The sequence below is a fragment of the Sinocyclocheilus anshuiensis genome, unplaced genomic scaffold (genome assembly GCF_001515605.1).
Source record: "Sinocyclocheilus anshuiensis isolate Anshui unplaced genomic scaffold, SAMN03320099.WGS_v1.1 scaffold143, whole genome shotgun sequence".
Taxonomy (NCBI): Eukaryota; Metazoa; Chordata; class Actinopteri; order Cypriniformes; family Cyprinidae; genus Sinocyclocheilus; species Sinocyclocheilus anshuiensis.
The window spans coordinates 48617-74715 of NW_015548197.1; the positions used below are offsets into that span (position 1 = coordinate 48617).

General features: G+C 35.9%; 2 protein-coding genes across 2 annotated transcripts in view; one reads left to right on the forward strand and one right to left on the reverse strand.

Moving 5' to 3' along the window:
• The first annotated feature begins 2605 nt into the window (after positions 1–2605).
• LOC107653211 (retinoschisin-like) lies at positions 2606–6913 on the forward strand. Its single transcript, XM_016439880.1, has 5 exons — positions 2606–2785; positions 3999–4024; positions 4120–4306; positions 6385–6526; positions 6688–6913. The coding sequence occupies exons 1-5, from the start codon at positions 2623–2625 to the stop codon at positions 6893–6895; spliced, it is 726 nt and encodes a 241-aa protein (XP_016295366.1). The 5' UTR covers positions 2606–2622; the 3' UTR covers positions 6896–6913.
• Positions 6914–12731: 5818 nt separating this feature from the next.
• LOC107653194 (cyclin-dependent kinase-like 5) overlaps positions 12732–26099 on the reverse strand; it is a 57558-nt gene continuing 44190 nt past the window's right edge. The window contains exons 11-19 of the mRNA XM_016439863.1: positions 23896–24104; positions 22010–23024; positions 21396–21497; positions 21040–21145; positions 20331–20424; positions 19342–19447; positions 18373–18495; positions 14883–15071; positions 12732–13173 (exon numbers count right to left, since the gene is read on the reverse strand). Of these exons, the coding sequence (XP_016295349.1) occupies positions 12835–13173; positions 14883–15071; positions 18373–18495; positions 19342–19447; positions 20331–20424; positions 21040–21145; positions 21396–21497; positions 22010–23024; positions 23896–24104 (2283 nt within the window). The 3' untranslated portion in view covers positions 12732–12834. The remainder of the gene's footprint in view (positions 13174–14882; positions 15072–18372; positions 18496–19341; positions 19448–20330; positions 20425–21039; positions 21146–21395; positions 21498–22009; positions 23025–23895; positions 24105–26099) is intronic.

Consider the following 26099-nt stretch of genomic DNA (forward strand, 5'->3'; position numbering starts at 1 on the left):
CTGCCCTTCTTGACACCAGGCCGTTGTCCAAAAGTCTTGGCCTCACTGTGCGTGCAGATGCTCTCACACCAGCCTTCTGCCATTCCTGAGCAAGCTCTGCACTGCTGGAGACACGATCCCGCAGTTGACTCCTCAGGAGGAGATGTCCTGGCGCTTGCTGGACACTCTGGGACGTCCTGAAGACTTCTTCAATGCAGTCGAACCTCTCTCCTTGAAGTTCTTGATGATCCGGTAAATGGTTCTTTCAGGTGCAATATTCTTTGTAGCAATGTGAGGCCATTGTGATGCAAAGCGACGATGGCCGCATGTGTTTCTTTGGAGGAACACAATGATTGGAAGCGCGTCTTCCCTCTTTTTATAGCAATCAGTCTGCTCTTACAATCTAATTAGTATGATAGTGAGTGGTGGACAGTAACGAAGTAGTTTTACTTCAATACTGTACTTAAGTACATTTTTCAAGTATCTGTACTTTACTGGAGTAGTTAACCGCTCTCCTTGAGTTTCTTGATCCGGTAAATGGTTCTTTCAGGTGCAATATTCTTTGTAGCAATGTGAGGCCATTGTGATGCAAAGCGACGATGGCCGCATGTGTTTCTTTGGAGGAACACAATGATTGGAAGCGCGTCTTCCCTCTTTTTATAGCAATCAGTCTGCTCTTACAATCTAATTAGTATGATAGTGATTTAACCTGACTAGTACTCATTTACACTTTCACTTGTGCTGCTAATATGATTAGTCAATTAATGTTAGCTGGTCATTTTGTGTCGGGATCAAAAAACAATGAAATTAGTTTGTGCAAAGTTCATTTTTTTGGCCAATGAAGCTTTTAGCAATTATTTAAAATGCATCGGATGACTCTACACAATAATCTAGAAACAACGTGAATGAACACCACAACAGCTTAAGCAGCAAGCTTTGCAAAACACAATTTGAGTCACTGCCAAAACTTTTGGCCATGACTGTAGGTTAGCATACTCTAATATTCATGAGCTAAACTATGGCATGAGAGAAGCAGGTAAATGTTCACAAATTCATCAGTGACCTTTTCTTTAGATATGGTTCCACTGCAAAGAATATGAATTACATTTTAAAAACTGTTACTTTTAAGTACAGGGTGCCGTTGCCAAAACTTTGGAGACCGTACACAAATATGCCTACATTTACGAACCTCAAAGCGCAATAAGTCAAACAAAATGTCATGGCGTACAGTGTTTTTAAAATATAATAAAACACCTGCGCATGCGCACCGGACAGGTGCCGCATTAAAGAGGCGGCGTCACTCACAACAGACAGCTCCTTAAATAAGACAAAAAATCATTTTAAACCGCGCAAATAAATGCAACTCTCTGTTGCGTGAAGCAAGGAGAAAATAAATAAATCAGGCCCAGTTTTACGTTAACACACCTTCTCAGTCCTGTAAATGTAAGCGGAATATGCCTTGGTGCTCTGTTTGCGTGTCCAGCCTGTGCTCCTGGACTTCTTCAGGGACTTCAGGCTCCTGGACTTCTTCAGGGACTTCAGGCTCCTGGACTTCTTCAGGGACTTCAGGCTCCTGTCAGATGAAGTCTTCATGATCGCTGCTGTTCACCTCGCAGTCAGAGCCTGAAGTAGAGCTGTTAAACGAGCGTCTGAACACTATTTATTGTCTCAGCTCATCTCAGCACAGGTGAAACATTTCAGTCTTAAATTAAACCTTATTTCTCTAATTAAGACCTTCACACAAACCAAAGGTCCAATCACAGTGACACTGGGATGATAAATCATAGTTTTCATAATAAACGAATAGCTTTTAGGGCAATCTTGCATTTATTTGTTCACCAAATTAGTTCTAGTTCAAAAACTAGTTTTTCTTTTGTAAAAAAATTAGTTCTCAAATTAGGCACATGCATTTTTTGTTTTGCACACACACACACACACACACACATATATAAATAATCTTTGTTCTTTTTCTTTCCTTCTAGGTGTTTTTTTTTTATTATTATTTTTTAGTAAAAGCAATGCTTTTATTTTGTAAGGACTGGCCTAGACGGTAAAAAGTGGTATCCTGCAATTACTTTATTTATTTTTCTACTGATTTAATGCATTAAAATAAATTTTGTTGGTATGAATGACTATATTAAACTTGATTCAATGATCCCTGATTCTTGATTCCAGGTACCATTTCTCAGGGTGTGTTAAGGTTTGAGAATTGCATATAGGCTATAACTATAAAAGGCCAATTATGAATACATATTCATATAGTTGCATTTGATAAACTCAATTTCCACTGTGCAGTTTATATTTGGATTTATAGACATATGGCTACATATATTTATAGATATATGGTAACAGTCTTTACAATGGCACACACACTGTATAAAGATCCTGGATCATATAATTCCCCCAACTCACAACTTTTTAAACTGTCTACTGAAAGTTCATCAGCTGAACAATCGGTGTGTCGTTCAACAACAGTACAATCCACTGAACGCTCTCTAATTCAGTCCCTCAGCCTCGTTTCCATTGTCAAAAATGACATATGGCGGTTTAAGCAGTTGTAGATTTCAAGAGAAACACAAAAGTGGCTTCTTCAATGAAACCCAACCGAGAACTCAATGAAGTTTCCTGAGCTCCGAGTGAGCAATGAACAGAGAGAAGCCAGGCATAGACAGATCAGGACTATTATTGGATGTATGGATTACAGTAATCCAGAGCACACTGAACGCTGCCGTTCATAACACACTAGATCTGCTCTTCAAGATGGACACGAAGATCCTCAGCATGTTTCTGCTGCTGCTGACTCAAGGTACAAAGTGTGTGTGATATGAGAGCTGGACACACCATCTGTTTCCAGTACAGTAACTTGACAGTTATGTATTTGGAATCTAGCAGATGTTCTTTATATCTAGCAGTAAAAGGATAAATGGTTGAAATAAAAGTGTGCAGATTAACTTATGGAAAATTAAATTCAGGACTCAGGAGCTTTACTTTAATCATTTTAAAGGCCCGTTTACACCGACAACCGATTTTGCTTATTCTAAGCTCACTGTAGTTTGGCCTTCTGCCGCTTTAAATGCTCGAGCTGTTGAGTGGATTCTGATTGGCTGTCGATGTTTCTTTGATTTTAAATGCATTTCAAAATATGCCTATATATATAGTAGTGCTGACAAATCGATTAATCGCGATTAATTGCATCCAGAATAAACGTTTGTGTGTGTGTGTGTTACATAATATACTGTGTATATTTATATATAAAATATACATACATACATATACAATATACATACACATACATGTATATATTTAAGAAATATCTACATGTATTTATACATATTTATATTCATATTTATATATGATTTATGTAATATATAAATATAAATTACATATGTTTATTAAATATATACATGTAGGTGTGTATATTTTATATATACGTAATAATTTATGTAAACACAAACTTTTATTCTGGATGCGATTAATCGCGATTAATCGATTTGACAGCACTACTATTTATATGTGTGTGTGTGTGTGTGTGTGTGTGTATGTAAATATATTTTCTACCAATATATTTAAAAAATCTAAACATACTTTAAAAGCATTTAAAAATATCTTTGTTTCAAGCCAAGAAAATACATTCCTAGGTCACATTTAAAGAACTTAATGTATCAAAATTCAGCGAGAAAAATACTTACAGTATTAAAAAAATACAAGATTGCAATATTTAAAAATTGAGCATTATTAAATTACAAATCGAGTTTAGATTTATTTTGCCTACATTTAGATATAGCTTATATGTAGGCTGCTGTAAGACTAGAAAAGTATTTTCTTGCTCCTGAAATACATATGAACATTGAAACTAAATACATTTTCAATTTCAAAAGCATATTTCATTGAGTTTCACTGTTTATAACACATATTTAGCATATATATCTTGGCCAAATAAATTTTATTTTTGATTGTACTGAGATAGATAGATACTGTATCTTTAATAATGACCTGTATCTCTCTGATCTCTGTCACAGTTTTCATTGGAGTAAACACACAGGGGGTGAGTATGAATGTGTGTGTGTGTGTGTGTGTGTGTGTGTGTGTGTGTGACATATGACGGTGTGTGTGACAACTGTACGTGCACGTGTGTGTCAGGAGTTAGAGATGCCGTGGCCTTATGAAGATGAGGACCATGTGAGTGTGAAGGAAGTGGCGGAGAATCAAACACCGACGGGCTGCAGCTGTGACTGTCAGGAGGCGCGACCCACCGGAACTCCAGCCTCCTGGACCTCCATCAGCACCACGCCATCCACACACAGCCCCTATCTAGACTGCATGCCGGGTCAGTGCCTGTCTACAGAACAAAAAAAAAATTATATATACAGTATAAATATATATATATACACTGCTGTTCAAAAGTTTGGGATCAGTAAGATTTGTAATGTTTCTTTAAAAAGTATCTTCGAGTCAAAAAAACCTGAAAAAAGTATCACAGATTCAAAAAAAAATATTAAGCAGAAAAACTGTTTCCAATACTTATAATAAATCAGCATATTAGAATGATTTCTGAAGGATCATGTGACACTGAAGACTGGAGTATTGATGATGAAAATTCAGCTTTGATCACAGGAATAAATTATATTTTAAAGGATAATAAAATAGAAAACCATTATTTTAAATTGCAATAATATTTCACAATATTGCTGTTTTTTCTGTATATCTGTATTTCTGATCAAATAAATGCAGCCATAATGAGCAGAAGATACTTCTTTGAAAAACACTACAAATCTTACTGATCCCAAACTTTTGAACAGCAGTATATATATATGGTTTATAAATGGTTGATATAAACGGTTTTAGCCACTTTAGCCAAGTACAGGCCTAGTTACATTTTATTTTTATATTTCTAGCACTTGTACATGCATTTACGCTGCACTTACAAATTGCATAAGGTTATGAGATTAATGTTTTAAATACAAAACTGGAATATAGAAATAAAAAAAATGATAGAATTTTAAAAATTAAAATGATACTTTTATATATAAAACTAAAATTACCAGTAGGTGGCGACAAACCACTGTCTTCATAAGTGAGTCGTTAAGTAATTTATTCAATCGATTCTTTCAAAACGACTGATTCATTCAGGAACGAAGTAAACACTGTTTACTGTTCCCAATATTTGTTTAACATATTGGATCGCTGATTATCGGTGCATAAGAGAATATAAGCATGCAGAGCAGTAGATAAACATGCATGTCTGTCTGTATGTGTTTACATGCATAAACAGTGTTGTCTGGCCTGTGTGGGTGTTGAATGGCAGAAACATGCAAGGTCATGCAGTGAACGGCAGCATTAATTGTCAGTGGGAAGATTAGAGACGAGAGCATCTCTCGGTCCCTTCAGAAGAGCATGCTTAATGATTCAGGGCATGAAGCCAAGAGGCTTTAGAGTGATTACATGAGTAACGATCATCCATGATGCATCAGCTAAAACACCGCCCTCTGACCTTAGCTTGACAGAGCAGCATTATGATCAAATTATTAAAAGACACAGAATAAGAGAACTAGAGGACTGTCTGTAGGAGACAATGAGAGACCATCAGAATGAGAATGAGTGAGAAACAGTGACTTTGAGCGAGGGTAGAGAGTGCCAGTTGATAATCTCATGATTAATGATTGTGATGCCCAGATTACTGGGCCTGAAATGGGGCCCGTCTGTCCTGCACCATCACAAACCGCTGGAGATCCACATGTGCCAATCAACGGGACTCCTGATCTTCAGACCACCTGGAAAAGACTCATAAAATAGAGCTATAACGACATTCAGAGCATGCATTTGTGTTCATTTTGTTGGGTTTTCGAATGTATTTTTGGTTAAATGCCTCCGATTAGGTCTGAAATAAGCGTAAGATATTTTCACGTTTTATTCTACAACATGAAATATATCTGTAATACCCCTTAAAAAGCTTTTATTTGTCTTGAAACAGGCGTTTGCTAACAAGTGTCTAAGTTTCAGAAGCTTAATGGTGGTGATGTTGAAGTCATGTGACCCTGGTGCAGTTCGTTAATAGCCTACATTTAGCTTTTTACATCTGGCGATTGTATTTAGGCTTCAGTTGTGAAGATTATCATGATGGACAAAATGTTTAAGAATCATAAACTTGTATTGGTCACAGAGCTTATTTTCTGCAATAATCCTAAAGCCAATGGAAAAATCCTACTGGGTTTTTGTCGAGGGATCCAGGTTCATGCTAACTCCATATCAATACATGATGATATTTCACTTCCTGTTGACAGTTTTTCAGTTTGAGTTCCAGGATCTGGTGGATGTTGGTCCTGCTTGTGTAAATCACATTTAGCATGCTGTTCTTGAGATGGTGGGCATGTCCTGATGGTTTCCATGCTCCTCATTTCCAACCAGAGTGTCCCTACCAGAAACCGCTGGGTTTTGAGTCCGGATCGGTGATGGCGGAACAGCTTACCTGTTCAAACCAGGATCAGTACGTGGGCTGGTTTTCCTCATGGACCCCAAATAAAGCCCGACTGAACAGTCAGGGGTTTGGGTAAGTGTCTCAGAAAAACCTTCTAGCTAAAATGATCAGCACCAAATCAGCCTGAAATCAAAGCTTGGGCTTCACTGCCAAAATGACTAGGGCAATGCCTGATTTATCTAGATTGGGGTCATAATAAAGCAGACCCTGACTGACTCTTCACTCCATCGCAGATGTGCATGGCTGTCCAAACTCCAGGACACGAGTCAGTGGCTTCAGATTGACCTCCAGGAGGTGCGGGTGGTCTCGGGTATCCTGAGTCAGGGCCGCTGTGATGCTGACGAATGGACAACGAAATACAGCCTGCAGTACCGGACCCAGGAAAACCTCAACTGGATCTATTACAAAGACCAGACTGGGAACAATAGGGTAAAAGCCTGAATAAATAAAAGGTGTTCCGAGTAAAATCATAAAAAACTGATATTTGACCATGTGAAAAGACCTTCAGTAACACTCAAGTTTTAATACCTGCACTTGTTCTTCCATTAACGAACAGGCAGAACGTAAATGGCCATTCACACCAAAGACAATAACAATAACTATAAATATTAACTTTTAATTATCAATCTGATTCTAAGAGAATAGCGAAGTACAAAGCATAACTATAATGATATCGCTGGAATCACTTTCAGTTATTTTCCCGCTGATGAACGATAAAACCGTCAACAGCCAACCAGAATCTATCTGACTTAAAAGAGCGCGAACCTAGCATCAGACGACATATAATAAACGGAACGCTTTCGTACGTTGGTGAGGACCCTAATATAGTAATAACCTTTTAAATTGATCGTTTATGGTGTGAAACGCACTTAAATGTTAAACAAACAGAAAAAAATGTCTATCTATCTATCTATCTATCCCTATTTTAAGTCCCTGAGTACTATCAAGTGCTAAAACAGCACTTTACCACATTATTGCATAATTTCTGTGAAGTTTCAAACATGCAGGGTGCATACTTACATCGCTGATAGCACACGTCCATCACAGAGATGTCTATTTAAAGTCTGCAAGACTGTATTTTTTAGAGTGTTTGCTCATCTGCAATACGTCTATAAGACGTTTCCTACCAGATGTCAAAAATACTTTTAGAAGATGTCTTTAAGATGTTTATGATTTAGAGTGTATGTAAAACTGACATCTTAAAGACGTCTATCAGATGTTTACACAGCAGATGCTTTCCAGATGAAGCGATCTTTAACAGACATCTTGCAGACGTACCTGTGCTATCTGGGTTGAGCTACTGCATTTAAAATTCATTATCACTGATGAAGCCTGTAAACTAGCTAGCATGAAAGCATGTTTCATATAAGGTCTCTTTTGATTATTATCAAAAAAAACTAAAAAAAAAAAAAAAAGGTAATGAGAAATTACCTGAGGTGATTTTCGGTTACAAGGATGTTCTTATATGGCTTCCAAAATAAATAACCAAACGGGAACCATATGGGAACGTTAGGGGAATGTTTTTGATGGGATGACAGGTTGTGCCGACCTATTAACTGCTATTGATACTGAAATAAGTTATTTCAAATAAGACATGCTAACAAGCTTTAGCATGTGCAGACATCAAGATTGTAGCAGATAAGCAATGCTAAAATTAGCTTCGCAATTGTTCAATGGTAAATAAAGATGTTTACTAGCAAAACAAACGATTCTATGCAATGCTAGCATTTGCTCTATAGTGTATTGTTTTTTAAGACATTTTCAAAAACATTTTCAAGTGCACCGCTAAAGGACAGTTCACGTTTCATTTGGTTTGAATTTTATTTATTCATGGATTAAAAAATAAAATAAAATACAGTCTCATGGTTATTTAAATGAGCTCATAAGCATCTCAACTCCTCACTGCAGCCGAAGAGCACATGATTATAGAGTAAAACACCATCCATCATCTTATTCCTGCCATATGAATCGTGTGGCAGTCAGAGATTATCTTACTATTGGGAGATGAGAGGGTCTGTATTACTTACTATTGGAGAAAGCGTAACGGCTAACTTGGATCATGTGAGCCTTAATAACCAATCACATTACAGCCTTGACGTCATTGAATTTCAATCTGATGGTGCGTTCAAGTCATGTCGGATAGATCGTATTTACGAGTTGAACGCACATGAACGCCACCACAAAGTCGTTATTACGAGTGAGAAACTCAAAATTTTCTTGAATCCCCGAGTTTCCGAGTTGGGGGCGTGTCAATGACAAACATGGCGGAATCGATGGATGCAACGTCTGTAGTTGACGGTAAATTTTTGTTTAAATTGATAGTTTAGTTGTCCTATAAACTTAAATTGGTCATGTTCTTGTTACGCAGCTAGTTAATGAAATTCAAGTAAAAATTGCTATCATTTTTGCACCTATAGGTGAAAAATCTTTTGATTTGCCATGTTGCATTTAGCTAACAGCTTTTTTTAATCTCTGTATTTTAGCGTTTGTTGATGCTGAAAATCAGTTATACTGGGATCCTGGTCTAAAAAAAATATTAAAAACGCAAAACACACCTGATGCGAATTCTTTGTTCTTCATTTTCTATAAGCAGAGTTAACAGACCCTGTTGTATTTTCTTGTAATTTATTAAAAGAAGGTACACCGCCATCTTGTGCCGACTAAACTGACTCGAACGCCCCTGACGTCGTAATTACGACTTGTCAACTCGTAAGTACGAACGTCCCAGGAGGACTTGAACGCAGCATCAGTCCTCAAACGGTAAGCGGACAAGCAGAAGCCCACAAATTGTGATCAACTCTGAGAACTAAGAAGGCAAGAATGGATCATCATCAGTCAGGATTTGGCCCAGAAGCTAATATCCAGCATGTCAGAGCCACTTGCAGAGGTTATGAAGAACAAGGGTCAACACTGTAAATATTGACTCATTATATATTTTTTGCCAATAAAAGCCTTTAAAACTTATGATAGTTGTACGACACTCAATCGCCGTTTATGGATATCAGGAATGAATGGGAAGTGCCGTACGCTGTATCCCACCTGTCGCAAAAAATCAGTGACTTCTCTTATAAAACGGCATTTTTTTCGTGGTAAACTCTAAAAATAGTTCAATCCAAAAGTATTGTTTAGTGTAAAACATGTTGAAGATTAGCCGACAGGCTGTCGAATCATTAAATTATAAGTCGTTTCCTCTAAAAAGCTGCTTATTCAGCGTAGTGAAGCCTCTCCTCCATTGACATCCATTAAAAAAAAACGGCCTCTGGTCTCCTTTCCCACGTATTGTCAAACCGGAAGCATTAGCTTTAGCCGTTACGCTTTTTCGGCTAATGGTTGCAGGCTTTGCCTTGTAGTGGCTTTGTGGCAGTTGAAGAGACTGATGAATAAACTTCAGACACAAGGACCGCAGTTATGGATTAGCGGCTAATTGACCAGTTTATGAACGATAATCGAGATGATTTGAGGATAATTCTCTAGATATCTCTGAAACTAAAAGGAGACGCTTGTATGTGTAATCGAGCTCGGTTTTCCAGGAAATCCTGGCGCTTGACATCTCGTGTACCCGACTGACATATGAATTATTAAAGCGCAAACGAGTAAAAACCAGCTGAGAGGAAACAAAATGCCTCCAGGTACCTTGACCCTGATAGCACACGTACATCTCGGAGATGTCTATTTGACGTCTGCATTTACATCTGCAAGACGTATTTTTTAGAGAGTTTGCTCATCTGCAATACGTCTATAGGACGTTTCCTTTTAGATGTCAAACAGACGTCTATTAGATGTCTTTAAGATGTTTATGATTTAGAATGAATGTAAAACTGACATCTTAGAGACGTCTATCAGATGTTTGTACTCAGCAGATGCTTTCCAGATGAAGCGATCTTTAACAGATATCTTGCAGACGTACGTGTGCTATCTGGGAGCTTTATTTAGAAGATTCTCTAGCGAATGTGAAATTACATATTGCATAAAATTAATAAATTATTATTCTTATTTCTCCTCCTCGTGTATACACACACTGGCTCTATTTCCCTAAACAGAAACATGAAACGATCTAAAGAGCTTCGACATCTGATATCCAGATATTGCATGTAAAACTGTATTTGCAGTATTCAAAGAGCTCTATACCTGAGGGAATCAAAGACTGATAAGATATAGTAAAAAGTAATCTTGCTTTAAAAATAAAAAAGGCATCATATACTCTGACTTTTTTTGTTTTTTTGCAGTGGATCTCAATGGCCAGCAGGTGGAGCCACACCATTTCATATGATTTGGTCTACATCTCGGAGATGTCTATTTGACGTCTGCAAGACGTATTTTTTTAGAGTGTTTGCTCATCTGCAATACGACTATAGGACGTTTCCTACCAGATGTCAAATAGACGTCTATTAGATGTCTTTAAGATGTTTATGATTTAGAATGAATGTAAAACTGACATCTGAGAGACTTCTATAAGATGTTTGTACTCAGCAGATGCTTTCCAGATGAAGCGATCTTTAACAGATATCTTGCAGACGTACGTGTGCTATCTGGGAGCTTTATTTAGAAGATTCTCTAGCGAATGTGAAATTACATATTGCATAAAATTAATAAATTATTATTCTTATTTCTCCTCCTCGTGTATACACACACTGGCTCTATTTCCCTAAACAGAAACATGAAACGATCTAAAGAGCTTCGACATCTGATATCCAGATATTGCATGTAAAACTGTATTTGCAGTATTCAAAGAGCTCTATACCTGAGGGAATCAAAGACTGATAAGATATAGTAAAAAGTAATCTTGCTTTAAAAATAAAAAAGGCATCATATACTCTGACTTTTTTTGTTTTTTTGCAGTGGATCTCAATGGCCAGCAGGTGGAGCCACACCATTTCATATGATTTGGTCAGATTTGGTTGATGTTTTTGCTTCAATTGTCATTTAAAAGGCTTAAGAAATTACACTGGCTGTGATTTGTAAAGACTAACAGAAGACCCACACGAAACCCAGATAGCGCACGTATACTGTCGCGACCTTTTTTCGGTCATATTTAGACCCTTTATCATCTGCAGTACACTACGATGTACACTACTATGATTTTAATGTCTCTTCTGCTCACCATGCCTGCATTTATTTAATTAAAAATGCCGTAAAAGCAGTAATATTGTGAAATATTTTTAAAATTTAAAATAGCTGTTTTCTGTGTGAAAATCTGTTAAACTGTAATTTATTTCTGTGATCAAAGCTGTATTTTCAGCATCATTACTCCAGTCTTCAGTGTCACATGATCTTCAGAAATCATTCATCCTTCAGATCATCATCTGCTCAGTTATTAATAAATATTATTGGTACTCTTTTTTTTTCAGGATTCTTTGATGACATTTGTAACATTAGAAATGTTTTTGCTATCACTTTTGATTAATTTAATGCATCCTTGCTGAATAAAAGTATATATATTTTTTTTTGTTTTACTTTTACCTCAAACTTTTTAATGGTACTGTATCACAGTTTCCACACAAATATTGTGCAGCACAACTGTTTTCAACATTGATAATAATCAGAAATGTTTCTTGAGCAGCAAATATTAGAATGATTTCTGAAGATCATGTGACACTGAAGACTGGAGTAATGATGCTGAAAATACAGCTTTGATCACAGAAATAAATTACATTTTACAATATATTCACACAGAAAATGGTTACTTTAAATTGTAAAAATATTTCACAATTTTACAGTTTTTACTGCATTTTTAATCAAATAAATGCAGCTTCGGTGAGCAGAAGAGACTTCTTTCAAAATCTGAATTATTTGCTAGTGTTTGTCGTCCCTGTTATGTGTTAGAATGACATCCACAACATTTAAGAATTAATTTATGCATAAATATGACATTTAAAGCAACATACATGCGCTATCTGGGAAGCACACGCACATACTGTAAAATCACGCATTCTTACTGTTAATGTTACTGTTACTCTTAATATCTACTGATATTCACTGAATTGTGAACAGAAAATACTCAAAGACAAAGTTGTAATGTCTATACTGTATATACCACAGTCTTATTCTATTACTATAAAATAAATGTCAATACTGTCATCTATACATGAATCATTAGAACCTTTAGCCAGATATAAGAGTAACTATGCAGAATCAGATAATGTTTATATACTACAACCAGAGTAGAAACTAAAGCCATACATTTATATATTCCCATTTACATAGAGCTATATCATCTGCTTTTAAACTGTATTATCCGATAACAAAAAATACAGTAATTACAGTACATAAATAATATAAGAAGTGCTATCAAATATTCAAAACTAAAAAAGAAAAGACATATAGGCCTACCCTTAATACGCAAGAAAAGAAGGCCCATCAGGGGCCGCCGTGAGTCCGACTCACAGCGCCGTCTCTTTAAGGTCATTCAGGTTTGGCAAACGTGAACGAAAGTGGCGAGCGAAGCCGTTCGGGCCCGTTTTGGAGGTCAGCTGGTCGGGATACGGGTTTCCCTCGGGACGGCCCAGAGCGCTGGAGTGCCAGCCGGACTCCAGGGGCCCCGGGGCCCCATACGCAGCCGAACGGCCCTTGGGCTGCATGGAGCCAAGGCCGCGGGGCTCCACGAAACTCCCGCCGCCTTTGGAGGAGGGCAGGGGGTAGTGGAGATCTGCCGAGGTTTGGTTGGAGGACGAGGACGAGGAGGTGGTGAGATGAAGAAGCTTCCGCAGAGACTTCAGAGGCTGAGAGTACAGAGAGAACAACTGCACTTTACTGATGGAAAACAAAATATCAGACATTTCCACAGCACAAAATGTTCACTGCATTGTTTTCAGATCATTTATATATAATTTACTTTTTTATGTCATTTAAAACAAAATTTATAAAAATCAATAACTGAATCTTTTTATATAATATAATTTTTTTTTATATTTTATACAATTTATTTATATGTAATTTAAAGCATAATTTATAAAAATCAAAAACTGAATCTTTTTATATAATTTAAATATTTTTTATATTTTACACAATTTATATGTAATTTAAAGCATAATTTATAAAAATCAAAAACGGAATCTTTTTATATAATTTAAATATTTTATACAATTTATTTATATGTAATTTAAAGCATAATTTATAAAAATCAAAAACGGAATCTTTTTATATAATTTAAATATTTTTTATATTTTACACAATTTATTTATATGCAATTTAATACAGAATTTATCAAAATCAAAAACGAAATCTTTTTATATAATTTACATCATTTATACAAGTGCATGATTCATAAGAAATAAAAATGGAATCTTTTTATATATAATTTTTTTTTACATTTTTTATAATTTATATATAATTTATTTCTATGCATTTTAATGCATTATTTATAAAAATCCCAAACGGACTCTTTTGATTATATAACATATTGAGCTGTAACCACACAAATGCATTATTAATAAACCCTGTTATGCATTATTTCTGTGTAGGTTTTTTATTCCTGCAAGTGAGATGATTTTAACAATTCCAGGCATTATTTCAAACCTTAAATGTACTTTAATATTGATTATAATGTGTTATAATAAATTAACATAATTAAATTATATGAAGTATAATATTTTTTTTTTCTTGAAATAGCAGTATAGCACATGCGTCACAGCGCTGTCTATAAATCTATTCATAAGTAATATGTTCCTGTAATAATAAAAAGCACTATTACTTTCTATGTAAATTATGCTCATTATGCATTAAGACATGTTCATAAGTTATTTTTCTTTTTATTCTATTATCATATTATTTTATACACTAATGTTTAAACGTTTGGAGTCAGTAAGATTTTATTTCAAAGAAATTAATACTTTTATTAATCAAGAACGCATTAAATTGATCAAAAGTGACACTAAAGACTTTTACAATGTTACAAAAGATTTCTATTTCAAATAAATGCTGTTCTTCTGAACTTTCTGTTCATCTGTGAATCCTGAAAAATAAAATGCATCAGTTTCCACAAACATATTGTGCAGCACGACTCTTTTCAACATTGATAATAATCAGAAATGTTTCTTGAGCAGCAAATCAGCATATTAGAATGATTTCTGAAGATCATGTGACACTGAAGACTGGAGTAATGATGCTGAAAATACAGCTGCGCATCACAGACATAAATTACAGTTGAACAGATATTCACATAGAAAACAACTGGTTTAGATTGTACAAATATTTCACATTTTTCACAATTTTTACTGTATTTTTACGCAGAAGAGACTTTTTTAAAAAACATTAAAAATCTCACCGACCCCAAACTTCTGAATGCTAGTGTATGTATGTTTTAACTTTGTGAATGCAAACTAACATGTATTTTCTTGTATGTAAAGCACTTTGTAAACACTGTTTACATCTCAGTGACACTAATACGACACTGCTGATCATCCGCACGTATAAATGCTTATATATGTACCTGTGAGTGTGTTTCGGGCGCTCTCTCTGCGGGCCACTCGACGTCTCGCTCCTGATCCTGGTCTCGTTCTCTCTCTCGGTCGCGGCTGCGCTCTCGGTCTCGGCTGCGGGTGCGATGTCTGCTGCCCTGGTGTGTGTACAAGCGGGACGATTTCTGCATCAGCGCCTGATCCGGCCCCTCACTCGGCACCTGACCAATCACACGCGGCACAGCGCTGTCAATCACCTCCACATGACAATATCACAACTAACAGACAAACAACAGAGAAAAACAGCCCAGGAAAGAAGCATAATATGGGTTTTTCTATCACAAGTGGATTTTATAAATATTCTGATTCTCTCCCCACAGGGGAAATTTTTATTTTATTATTTTAACATTAATTGATATTATTATTATTATATCTTTTTAAAATTATTATTATCTTATATACATTTTAATATAATTATTAATATGAATATTTTTTATGATGATGATAATGATGATTATTATTAACCAGATTAAAGACAGTAAAAACACTAACGGCTCTTCACATAACATTATCTTTTAATATGACTTTATATTATTATTTTTATTATTAATATTACTTTTATGATAATGATGATGATGATGATGATTATTTACCAGATAAGTGAGTACAAATACTAATGGCTTTTCAAATCATAATATTATCTTTTAATATGATTTTATATTATTTTTTATTATGAACATTACTTTTATGATTATGATGATGATTATTATTATTATTAACCAGGTTAGACACAGTAAAAACACTGATGACTTTTCACAACATCATATTTTTATTATTTTTAAAATTGCTTTATATTAATATTCACATTATTATTAATATGACTTTTTATGATGATGATTATTAACTAGATCAGACAAAGTAAAAACACTGATATTTTTTTTTATCATCATAGCATTATTTTTAATATTACTTCATAATAATCTTAATTTAACTTAAGATGATTCATTTATATTAATTTTAATATTATTATTATTACATTGTATGATGATGGTGATGATTATGATGATTATTAACCAAATTAAACACAATAAAACACTAATGTCTTTTCACAACATCATTTTTTAAAAATATTATTATATATGAATATATTAATATTAATATTATTATTCATTTTTATGACTATTACTTTATATAACTTTTTATATTATTATTAATATTGCATTTTATGATGATAATTACTAACCAGATTAGACACTGTAAAAACACTAATGACTTTTCAGTACATCATATTATTATTTTTTTGAAATTACTTTATTAATTTATTTATATTCCAGATGATTCTGGAAAAAATTAGTTTAGCATTTTTATTAATATATTTTTATGGGTAAATCTCACAACAACAACAAAAATCTAGTTTCTGTAATATAATTGAAATAATCATGTTTGATTGGACATGATTTTTTTTTGTAAATAAAAAGCAACAAATTAAATTCAGTACACAAATACTACAGTGACACAACTTACTGTACCACTTACAGCTGCATTTACAATAATACAGTGTTGGTTTTGAAATGAAAATGTGATTTTTTTTCTGCATTACAGAAAATGTGTTTAATTTTCTGTAAGCAAAATCTAATTTACAGTTTTCCTTTGATTTTGGGCTGTAATATGACATGAACGTGTGTTCAAACTCTTGCATTGACTTCAATCTGTTTCTGTGGAAATTTTTAAAACCTCTTAGTTGTGAATAAAATGGAAAAATGCTTTCAAATCTACACATGCAAACCACAAGATGCAAATATGGGTGGAGTCATTCTAATGACATGATGACATCACAGATCTTATGACCAATGAGGAGACACGTACCCAGCCCAACTCAACAGAAATGATTAGTGTTGTTAATCATGCAGCGAGAGCGGTTTAGTGTGTTAGCGGCGGACTGTATGGGATTAGATCTCTGCCACAATTCTGGGGAAAATGCAAAAGTGTGTTTTGCACACGCGCGAACTGAGTTTTGTGGAGAAAATGTTTGTCTCGCAAAGAAGAAAGTATTTAGAGCGCACGAAAATCAATTTTGCATTTAAAATAAGTTTTTATATTTGTTCAGATCTTCTCTTTTGCGCGTGCAATGTTTCACTAGCTTGCTCACCTGATGCCCGCCCTCAGTGCTCTCTAAATGCCAACGGCTCGCTTGCTCAACACAACCCAGCGTTACAATATGCCATAATTCCAGCCAATCAGAGACGAGGTTGCTAAATTCTGATTGGCTGCCTTGACAACCAATCACTACATTTCTTGCATTACTGATGACAGCGGAAGAGGGAAAATACAGTGCATGCATAATTATTATGCAAGTTGATATTCTGATCATATTTTTTTCCAAGCACATTTTACCAATTCCAAATGACATCAATCTTAATAACTACTATTAATCTTGTATTTAATCATTTATAATTGATATATAATTATTCATGAATGCTGGAAGTGAACAATGTCTTATATTCAGGTCTGCAGAATTATTAAGCAGATTTTCTTTTACAGATAAAATGAGCCAAAAAAGAGATTTAACTCAGACTGAAAGTCAAAATTATTAAATGCCCATGAGAAATATTAAAAACTAGCATGTTAACTGCAAAATAATTAGGAATTAAGGTGAAGAATTAGGGGTGAAATCACCAGGAACCATTTAGCCTCCAGCGGCACCATTTTCCAGAACTGCAACCTACCTGAGTCTCCAGAAGTACAAGGTGTCAGGTTCTCAGAGACTTAGGTTAAGTATAGAATCCTAAAAAATGACCCCTACTTAATAAGAACCACATACTGAAGTGTAGTAAAATACTTTTTAATTACTTTATATAGGCTTTATAGACAGATAAGTTGAAAAAATGACCGCTACCTAATAAGAATCACATACTGAAAAGTAGTAAAATACTTGAAGACTGATTTTTTTTATATAGGCTTTATAGACAGATAAGTTGTGAGTGACTCTTGAAGGACCAGCACCACATCCTCTTGTACCACTGTTTGAAGAATTTATCTTTCAGAATCTGGCAGTACATTTTGGGAGTTCACCAAATATAATCAGAATATCAACCGGCATAATAATTATGCATGCACTGTATTTTCCCTCTTCCAATGTCATCAGTAATGCAAGGAATGTTGTGATTGGTTGTCAAGGCAGCCAATCAGAATTTAGCAACCTCGTCTCTGATTGGCTGGAATTATGGCATATTGTAACACTGGGTTGTGTTGAGCAAGCAAGCCGTTGGCATTTAGAGAGCACTGCATCAGGTGAGCAAGCTAGTGAAACGTTGCACACATCCAAAAACTTATTTTAAATGCAAAATTGATTTTAGTGTGCTCTAAATATTTTCTTCTTTGTGAGACGAACATTTTCTCCACAAAACTCAGATCGTGCGCGTGCAAAATGCACTTTTGTGCGCTCAAAATATGATCTTTTGCGCGCAGAATTGTGGCAGAGATCTAACCCCATAGGACTGTAGGTGTGAGACTCATGTGTACCATTGGTGTGGCCACTAGGGGACACTCTCTCTCAGAGGAGCTGCGCGTGAAGCTCCTCTGAGAGTGAAAGAGAGGAAACAGTGTTTTCCTCGTGACTGGAAGTCGCTCTTCATCAGCGTCTGTCTGAAATACAAGAGTACAAAACTCACACAGAGACACAACGGCCAACAACAGCAGATCCGTGACCCGACTCCACTCCAGACCCAACAATAACCTGGGCTTTATGTCTGAGTAGGGTTTATAATTAATTATAAAACATTTTTATAAATATCTTGTTTTCATTTTACAAGGGTTCATACCATGACAAATCCATTTTTTTTTTTTTATCAATATATATATATATATTAGTTAACAATAATAACCCTGCAAACTGGTTATTACCCTACCTGAGAGATTTTAACTTTCTAAAAACCATTTAATATCGATTATGGGTTAAATAATTACTTATAAAATGATAAAAATTATTATACATACTATATTTTCTGTTTTCATTTTATTAACTTTTTGTTAAATTCACTTTTTGGTCTTTTTTTTTTTTTAAATGTGATATTCGGTGAATAACTACTTACATTTTGAACTGTTTCTCACACAAAGCTATCATGTAACTTCAAAAGAGTAGACTAGACTGGACTAGACTAGACGACTAGAATAGAATAGAATCCTTTAGGCCTTTTATGGTTGTTTTTGGTGATTTCTGGACATTGACAGGTGTAGTCACAATAGAGTGAGTGATGAAAATTGTTCTAACTCCTTGCTGCGTTTTACAGAAAAATAACTGCAAATGTGTTTGTAATGAAATTACGGTAATACATAATGTCATAATGTCAAGTGTTGATTTAAAATGTGACAGTATGGGTAGAGTCGGGTGACGGGTCTGGTTTCCGGGCTGGGTTTACACTCTACTAGCCACTCACACACACATTACACTGAGAGACATGAAACACTTAACACACACACACAGATACTCACGGTTTGTGACTTCTTCTTCTTCTTCTTGATGGATCTGAAGAAGCCTTGTTTCTCCTTCTCTTTGGTGGGCTCTGAAGGGCTCATGTCCCGTGCCTCAGACCCCGTCCTCATCAAAGACGACACACTTCATAAAACTCATGCTTACAATCTGACAGGGTTATTTTACTATCATTCATATTCTATTATATTATTAATAAGTTTAGTTTTTTATTAATAGTTTTATTTTTAATATATATATTTTTTTACATTTTCTGTTTTCATTTTAATTTTAGTTAAAGTTTTAGTAATTCTGTTGTGTTTTTTCAAAAAAAAATTTTTCAAGTATTTCTATATAGTTTTTATTCATTTTTATTTCAGTTTTAGTTATTTTAGTTCTTCGTGCTAAAATAATGAAAATTAGAAATGTTGCCTTGGTAACTAGCTGTAAAAATTTTTTTTATATTTTATTGCAATTAACATATATTTTATTTCAAGCATGGAACATGTTTTCAATGGTTTTATCTTTAATTAACGAGAATTACCCAGCAAACTGGTCAACCTACCTGAGAGATTTTAATTCTCTAAAAACAATTTAATATTAATTAAGGTTTATAATTAATTATAAAAAAATGATAAATATTTTATGTTTTAATTTTTAAAGGGTTCATATTATGACGAATCCAATTTTTTTAATTGAAAATGACATTTTCATTGAATAATTTAAATTTACATTTTGAACGCTTTTATTTAATATTAAGACTCATTTCCTGTTTGTCACTTCCTGCTTGACTGTCAAAGCATTCAAGTGTCAGAAATGAATTTAAAAAGCCTTTATGGCATCGTGGCTATTAAAATAAATGATTCATGATTTGTTTATTCTATTTCATGTTATCACAGAAAAAATAAGGTTTGATTCAAATTACACTTTAGTGGAGCCAAATAATAGTTGCACATATAAAAGTATTTACAGTAGGTCAACAATAGAGTGTGTGTCTGTGCATCATCCTCACCACGGGTCGTATGTGGGTTGGTGTATGTTGTGGCTGCTGTCTATCGTGACTCCTGAACTCTCGTGGAACGAGTTATCGGGTCTGGGAGACGGCACTGGTCCAAACAGAAAAACATCAACATATTAATGAGATCAATGCGCTGAGATCAACCAGTGTCGAGAAAAGTGACCTTTACAAATAAAGTAACTTTTGCATTACTTCTCACTCGCTCTCTCTTCTAGAACAACAACAGCTTTGTTGCTTTTTATTCAAAGTGAAATTTGGGACTTTGTTTCGCTGTTTTCTGATTGTCCTTCCAACACAGTTTGCATGCAATGACTGCATCGCAGTAGATACTGCGACGCATGCAGTGTTGACAGTTTTGTTGATTATAATGGGAGCAATTTAATTTGATTTGCATCGCGCCTGCAGTGTAGAGACTGTATCAAGCACTGCATGAACCAGGGAACAGAGAACAGAGAACTTTTCAATTGCATTTGCTAATAAATAAATTAGACAACACAGAAAAAAAATCGAATAAAATAAATTATAAATGAAAAAAGTAAATTAAGAAAATAATTCTGGTATTATTGTAACATATTATTTTATTGTTTATTTACAAATAACAATCAGATGACATGCACATTTCTTGTAGCTTGTCACTTCCAACGCTGTCTATAACATTTGTTAAAATCAGAAGCATCATGTGCATAAGTGTGACGTGACTGACCCCTGTAGAAGCTCCCGACCCGTCGCGGCACCGACTCGCTGTACATCATGCGGTTCTCTTTGGCTGATCCGCTGTCATCTGCGAGCTGCTCGTGATAAACGCCTCCCTGCAGCATCAACATTTGTCACAGACATGTTTTCCAGCAGAAAAATTGCTGAATGAAACACTGAGGACATTAATTATCATGAATAGTGACGATTTCCCCTGTGTTTAAACTCCAAACAAAAGGAAACACAACCGAAATGCCTTCTGAATGAGAGAGCAAAGCAAACAGAACAATGGGCAGCAGGAAGAGGAGTATGAAGAGAAGGAGGTAAAGAGACCGTGAAGGAGAGAGAAAGCAGGATGGTGCGGACCTCGCTTTTTTGCCGTGGCGCGTGAAAGGCAGCGGTGTTGTCCCGTGTGGACTCCCGGATTAAAGGTCGCGTGTGACTGACCTCTGCGGCCGCGGGGTCGCTCTGTTTATGGAGAGATGAGAGCAGGTGAAGCACAAAGCGCCCGCACACATTCATACAAACACCCTACACATACAGCATCTGTTACGAACCCTAGTGAGCCGCCTACCTAGACGACATACACAGACATCATACTGTACATACACTACCCACATAGATAGATAGAACGACAGAAGAATACATAGAGATAGATAGATAGATAGATAGATAGATAGATAGATAGATTCACACCAATTGAAAGGGAATTGAAAGGGCCAATACTTTAATTCTGAACTCTGCCCAGATGTTGAATTAGAAGGGAGCAGCCAGTGTAGTAATGACAGCTGACACTGGGGCAGCTTATTAAGGTTTGGAACAGAGCCGTAATATTTACAAGCCACACATCCAGATTTTTGTCCAGACTTCATCCAGACCTGGGATAAGCAACCTGGATGACGCTCACAGGCATCAGAAAGCATGCTGCAATGCTCTGTGCTGGCAAATCACAAAAAAAAGTGAAAGAGGTTTGGACTGACCCTGATGTCGTCTAATCCTGCGTCCCGCGACACAGCGCTGCCCATGTGTTTTGGCAGGGTCCGATGCTGTAGCTGAGGGGTCAGGAGCTGGAGACTGCTGGCCCGAGTGGGCATCCCTTGCCCCACTGCCAATCCGCCCGCTTCGCCGTGGGGTCGCCCCCGTTCCCTCCGCACGTACATGGAGTGCCTGTGTGGCCTCTGCTGGGAGGAAAATGGGCTGGTGTAGCCCACGCCATAGGGGAAATCATGGGGCGCCGAAAGAGACAGACCCCCTATGGGGTCGAGCGGATCGACAGGGTTTCCGTCACTCTGCTGCTGGCTCTTTTGCCTTGATGAGGAGCGGCGGGTGGACGGCTCCACCATGCTTCCATCCCGTTCCAGTTTGCTGCGACGCCCCACTGCGGGACTGTGTCCAGAAAGCTCCCCGTGTTGCAGGGACGGGCTGCCTGGCGCCGGCAAGTTCAGGTTCATGTTGAGGTCCAAGCAGCTGCTGGGGAAGTAGCGCGGCGAGCCGGCGGGGTCATCTGGGTGCAGTCGCATGTCGCTGAGGTTGCTCACGGATTTGGCATCGCTAAGCACTCCGTGACTCTTGGACAAACTCAGATACGAGGACAACCCCTTCCCACCCGAAGACGATGACGCGGTGGACTCACCGTAACCGCTGGTCTTGCCCTCCACAAAGGAATGGCGGTTCTGTGAGCGAGGCGTATTGGATTTTAGGTATTTGGCTCCCGGTCCGTCTGCCGGTTTGCCGAAGTCAAAATTGCCCACTTTGGATTTGGCTTCTTTAGCATGCTGCAGGCTAGCCAGGTCTTTACCGCACGATGCTGAGCGGTTGAGTGGCTGGAAGGATTTGGGGTGCATCACCGGGCTCAGGCTGTTGGCAGAAGGTACCGATCCATTCAGGAATGCCTCGGTGCTGGACGGGTGGAGGTCTTCGTGCCCGTGACGGGGCAGACTGGAGCAGTCGCGACTGTTTGAGCGATGGTGACTTGAACTCTTGACCACATGACCCCTAAAGACACATTAAAAAATTAAAGCATGCAAACTGTCTGTCTGTCTGCCTGCCTGCCTGTCTATCTATCCGTCCGTCCGTCCGTCCATCCATCCATCCGCCTGCCTGTCTGTCTGTCTGTCTGTCTGTCTGTCTGTCTCTGTATCTATCTATCTATCTATCACACTGCATTTGGCGCACAGTATTTTTTTGTATGGAATACTTGATAACCTACTAAATTTAGCAAAATTTGCAGTATAGCACATTGTGTAATTTTCTGTATCCCATAATGCAAAGCACTCAAACTGACTTTCTATTTAATTTTACTTGACCTTGATCTGCAGAATGATGAATCTAAATGAAGACTCATTATTTGTTGCCAACAGCTAAAAAAAGTTCACAAAACTGGATTAAAAATGCAAAATTAACTATGCTCGAGATGTAAATGTAATAGTTTTTCTCAATTGCTCTGGCACATTTTTCGAAACAATCTTAACATTCTCTAAACTGTGAGTGCAAATGTCACAACTGTTTGCTGGAACTTCAGAACTTTATCGCATGTCTGCAAAATGTAGTTACTCACCCAAAACATTTCATTCATGCTTCAAAACCTAGTTATCGTGTCAGTAATTTGGCCAAGGCCACCAAAATATAAAGTATTTTTGTCATCGTGTGAGCCACACTGGTCAAAATGTTTAGTTGTTTCATTCGAGAATTGAGCCAAAGCAATTGAGAAAAACTGTAAGATCACATGACCACAATATAGTATACTAACTGAAACTTAACCACATATTTAGCCAGTATACAATAAGTACCCTAGTTTTCCATTCCAAGCACCGCCCATCACTGTAACAATGACTCTCCTCAGTCTGATTTCATTACTCCTCCTGACCTGCTGGGGGCGCTGTTGTCCAGGAGCGGTTTCCTCTTGGAGGGGCGGACGGGTGTGGGTGTGAGCGGGCCGGGTCGCTCCGTCAGGCGCTGAGTCTGGAAGGCGTGGTGGTTCAGACTCTGTTCAGTCAGATAGCGCTCATTCGGGTTCAACAGCAACAGGTTCTGAAAATACAAACCACAATGACATGGATAACCCTCGCTGACAGTCTTAATTATTCGACCTCATGAAAACATTTCACAGTGGAAAAAAAATTAACGAGGAAATTTTCTCTATTTCATGACACTATTTTCATGACAACTAAGCACACTGCCCCCAATTGTTATTATAATAAAATTTATCTTAACAATATTTTACACTACATTTTTTGCAATGTATTACATTGTAGAACATAATTAATGATTATATACACAATTATTATTATCATTATTATTAAAATATATAATTATACTTATATTTTATTTAATTTATATTTATATTTAGAATTAATTAACAATTTAAAGGCAGTACAACAACATGATATATAACTACTTTATAAATTAAAATAAATATTTTGTTGCAATATTAATGAGAAAGATTTGTTTGCATTTTGGTAATAAAATGTAGGGTGAAATTGTCATTTCAGTGGGATGATGACAATAATAATAATAATAATTATTATTATTATTATTAAATTAATAATAATAATTAATGTATTATTATTAGTATTATTATCAAATTAATAAATAATAATTAATTAAGAATTAATAATAATAATAATTATTATTATTATTATTATTATTATTATATGAAAATAAGGCCACAGTAAAAAAAAAAATCTGTCCACTTTCCCCCCAATTTTCATTACCATACTGCATTTGGACAATTTTCTTTGTAAATTATTTTATTTGCCATTATTCTCAATGGTGATTCTCATTATTGTAATACAATATGATTGTAAAAAATTTATTTTAAATAAATCAACATACATGAAGTACAACAAATGCTACATGATATTTAAATATTTTACAATTATATATACACACACACACACACATATATGTAGGGTAGAGTGGGGGAAAACGCCCCCTTTAAGGACTGCGTAATTTTTTTTCTGTGAAACAAAAGTTAAATGTGTCCAGAATGGTTAACATAGTTTTAGTTACAATGACAATCCAAGTTTTAGTTACAATCCAAGTACGAAAAATGTCCAGAGTTTTCATGTTATTAGATTTTTTTACAAAAAATTTAATTTGTACCAAGGGGGCGTTTTGGGTAAAATGCCCCCCAGTCTGACAAAGCAATTTGATTTAAACATTTACAACAAAATCAGAGTACAGGCAGTTTTAGCTTAAAATTAAAAAGAATATCATCAATAATTATGAATTATGAACAAAATTATAATAGCCTATTTTAAAAAATATTGTTAGTTGATGCTAACTGGCTAGCTAACTAGCTACCTGATGCTAACTTGAGATCATTTTTAAATATAAAGTCCAAATATTTTTATTCAACTAACTAGTTAGAATACATTTGATGGAAAAACAAAGGATTTGAAGTTCAGGACAGAGTAACTACAGTAATTAATGCCCCCTGGGTGCATGTCATTCTGGAAATATAATGCATTTTTCTTAAACAACACATACTCCCTATCTACAGGCCTTACTATTCTCATATCATATATAACTGTGATGTTCTACAAAACAACAAGCTTTAAAACACTTTTTTCTTACTGCTGAAAATTAGATCACTTACTGTGAAATCTGTTTTCTCTCAGGTTCATGTTGAATACTTCGACATCACTCTTGTCAATGTAGTCCATAGTTACAAATACATTTATCTTGACTTTATCTAGTGGTTATTTTGGGAAAAACAGTAGGGGGTGTTTTACCCACTCTACCCCTATATATATATATATATATATATATATATACTGTATATACACACATACATTACTGTGCAAAAGTTTGGGATCAGTGAGACTTGTATAATTAGGGATGCACCGATACTGGTATCGGTATCGGGCCCGATACTGTGCTCCTGTACTCGTACTCGTACTCATAAAAATGCCCCGATACCAAACAGCGTGTGAATAGAGAAACACTGAAAACAGAACAACAGAGAACAGAATGGAGTTATTAGAGATTAAGAATGTCTATGAAGTACATGCAAGTAATTGCGAGAGAGAGAGAGAGCGAGAGAGAGAGAGCGAGAGAGAGACAGAG

What these genes read in the sequence shown, in the direction of transcription:
- LOC107653211 (XM_016439880.1), top strand. Translation starts at nt 2,623, where the DNA reads ATGAACAGAGAGAAGCCAGGCATAGACAGATCAGGACTATTATTGGAT. An exon ending in TTGGAGTAAACACACAGGGG is followed by an intron (nt 4,025 to 4,119) that starts GTGAGTATGAAT and finishes CGTGTGTGTCAG; the next exon opens with GAGTTAGAGATGCCGTGGCC. An exon ending in CTATCTAGACTGCATGCCGG is followed by an intron (nt 4,307 to 6,384) that starts GTCAGTGCCTGT and finishes ATTTCCAACCAG; the next exon opens with AGTGTCCCTACCAGAAACCG.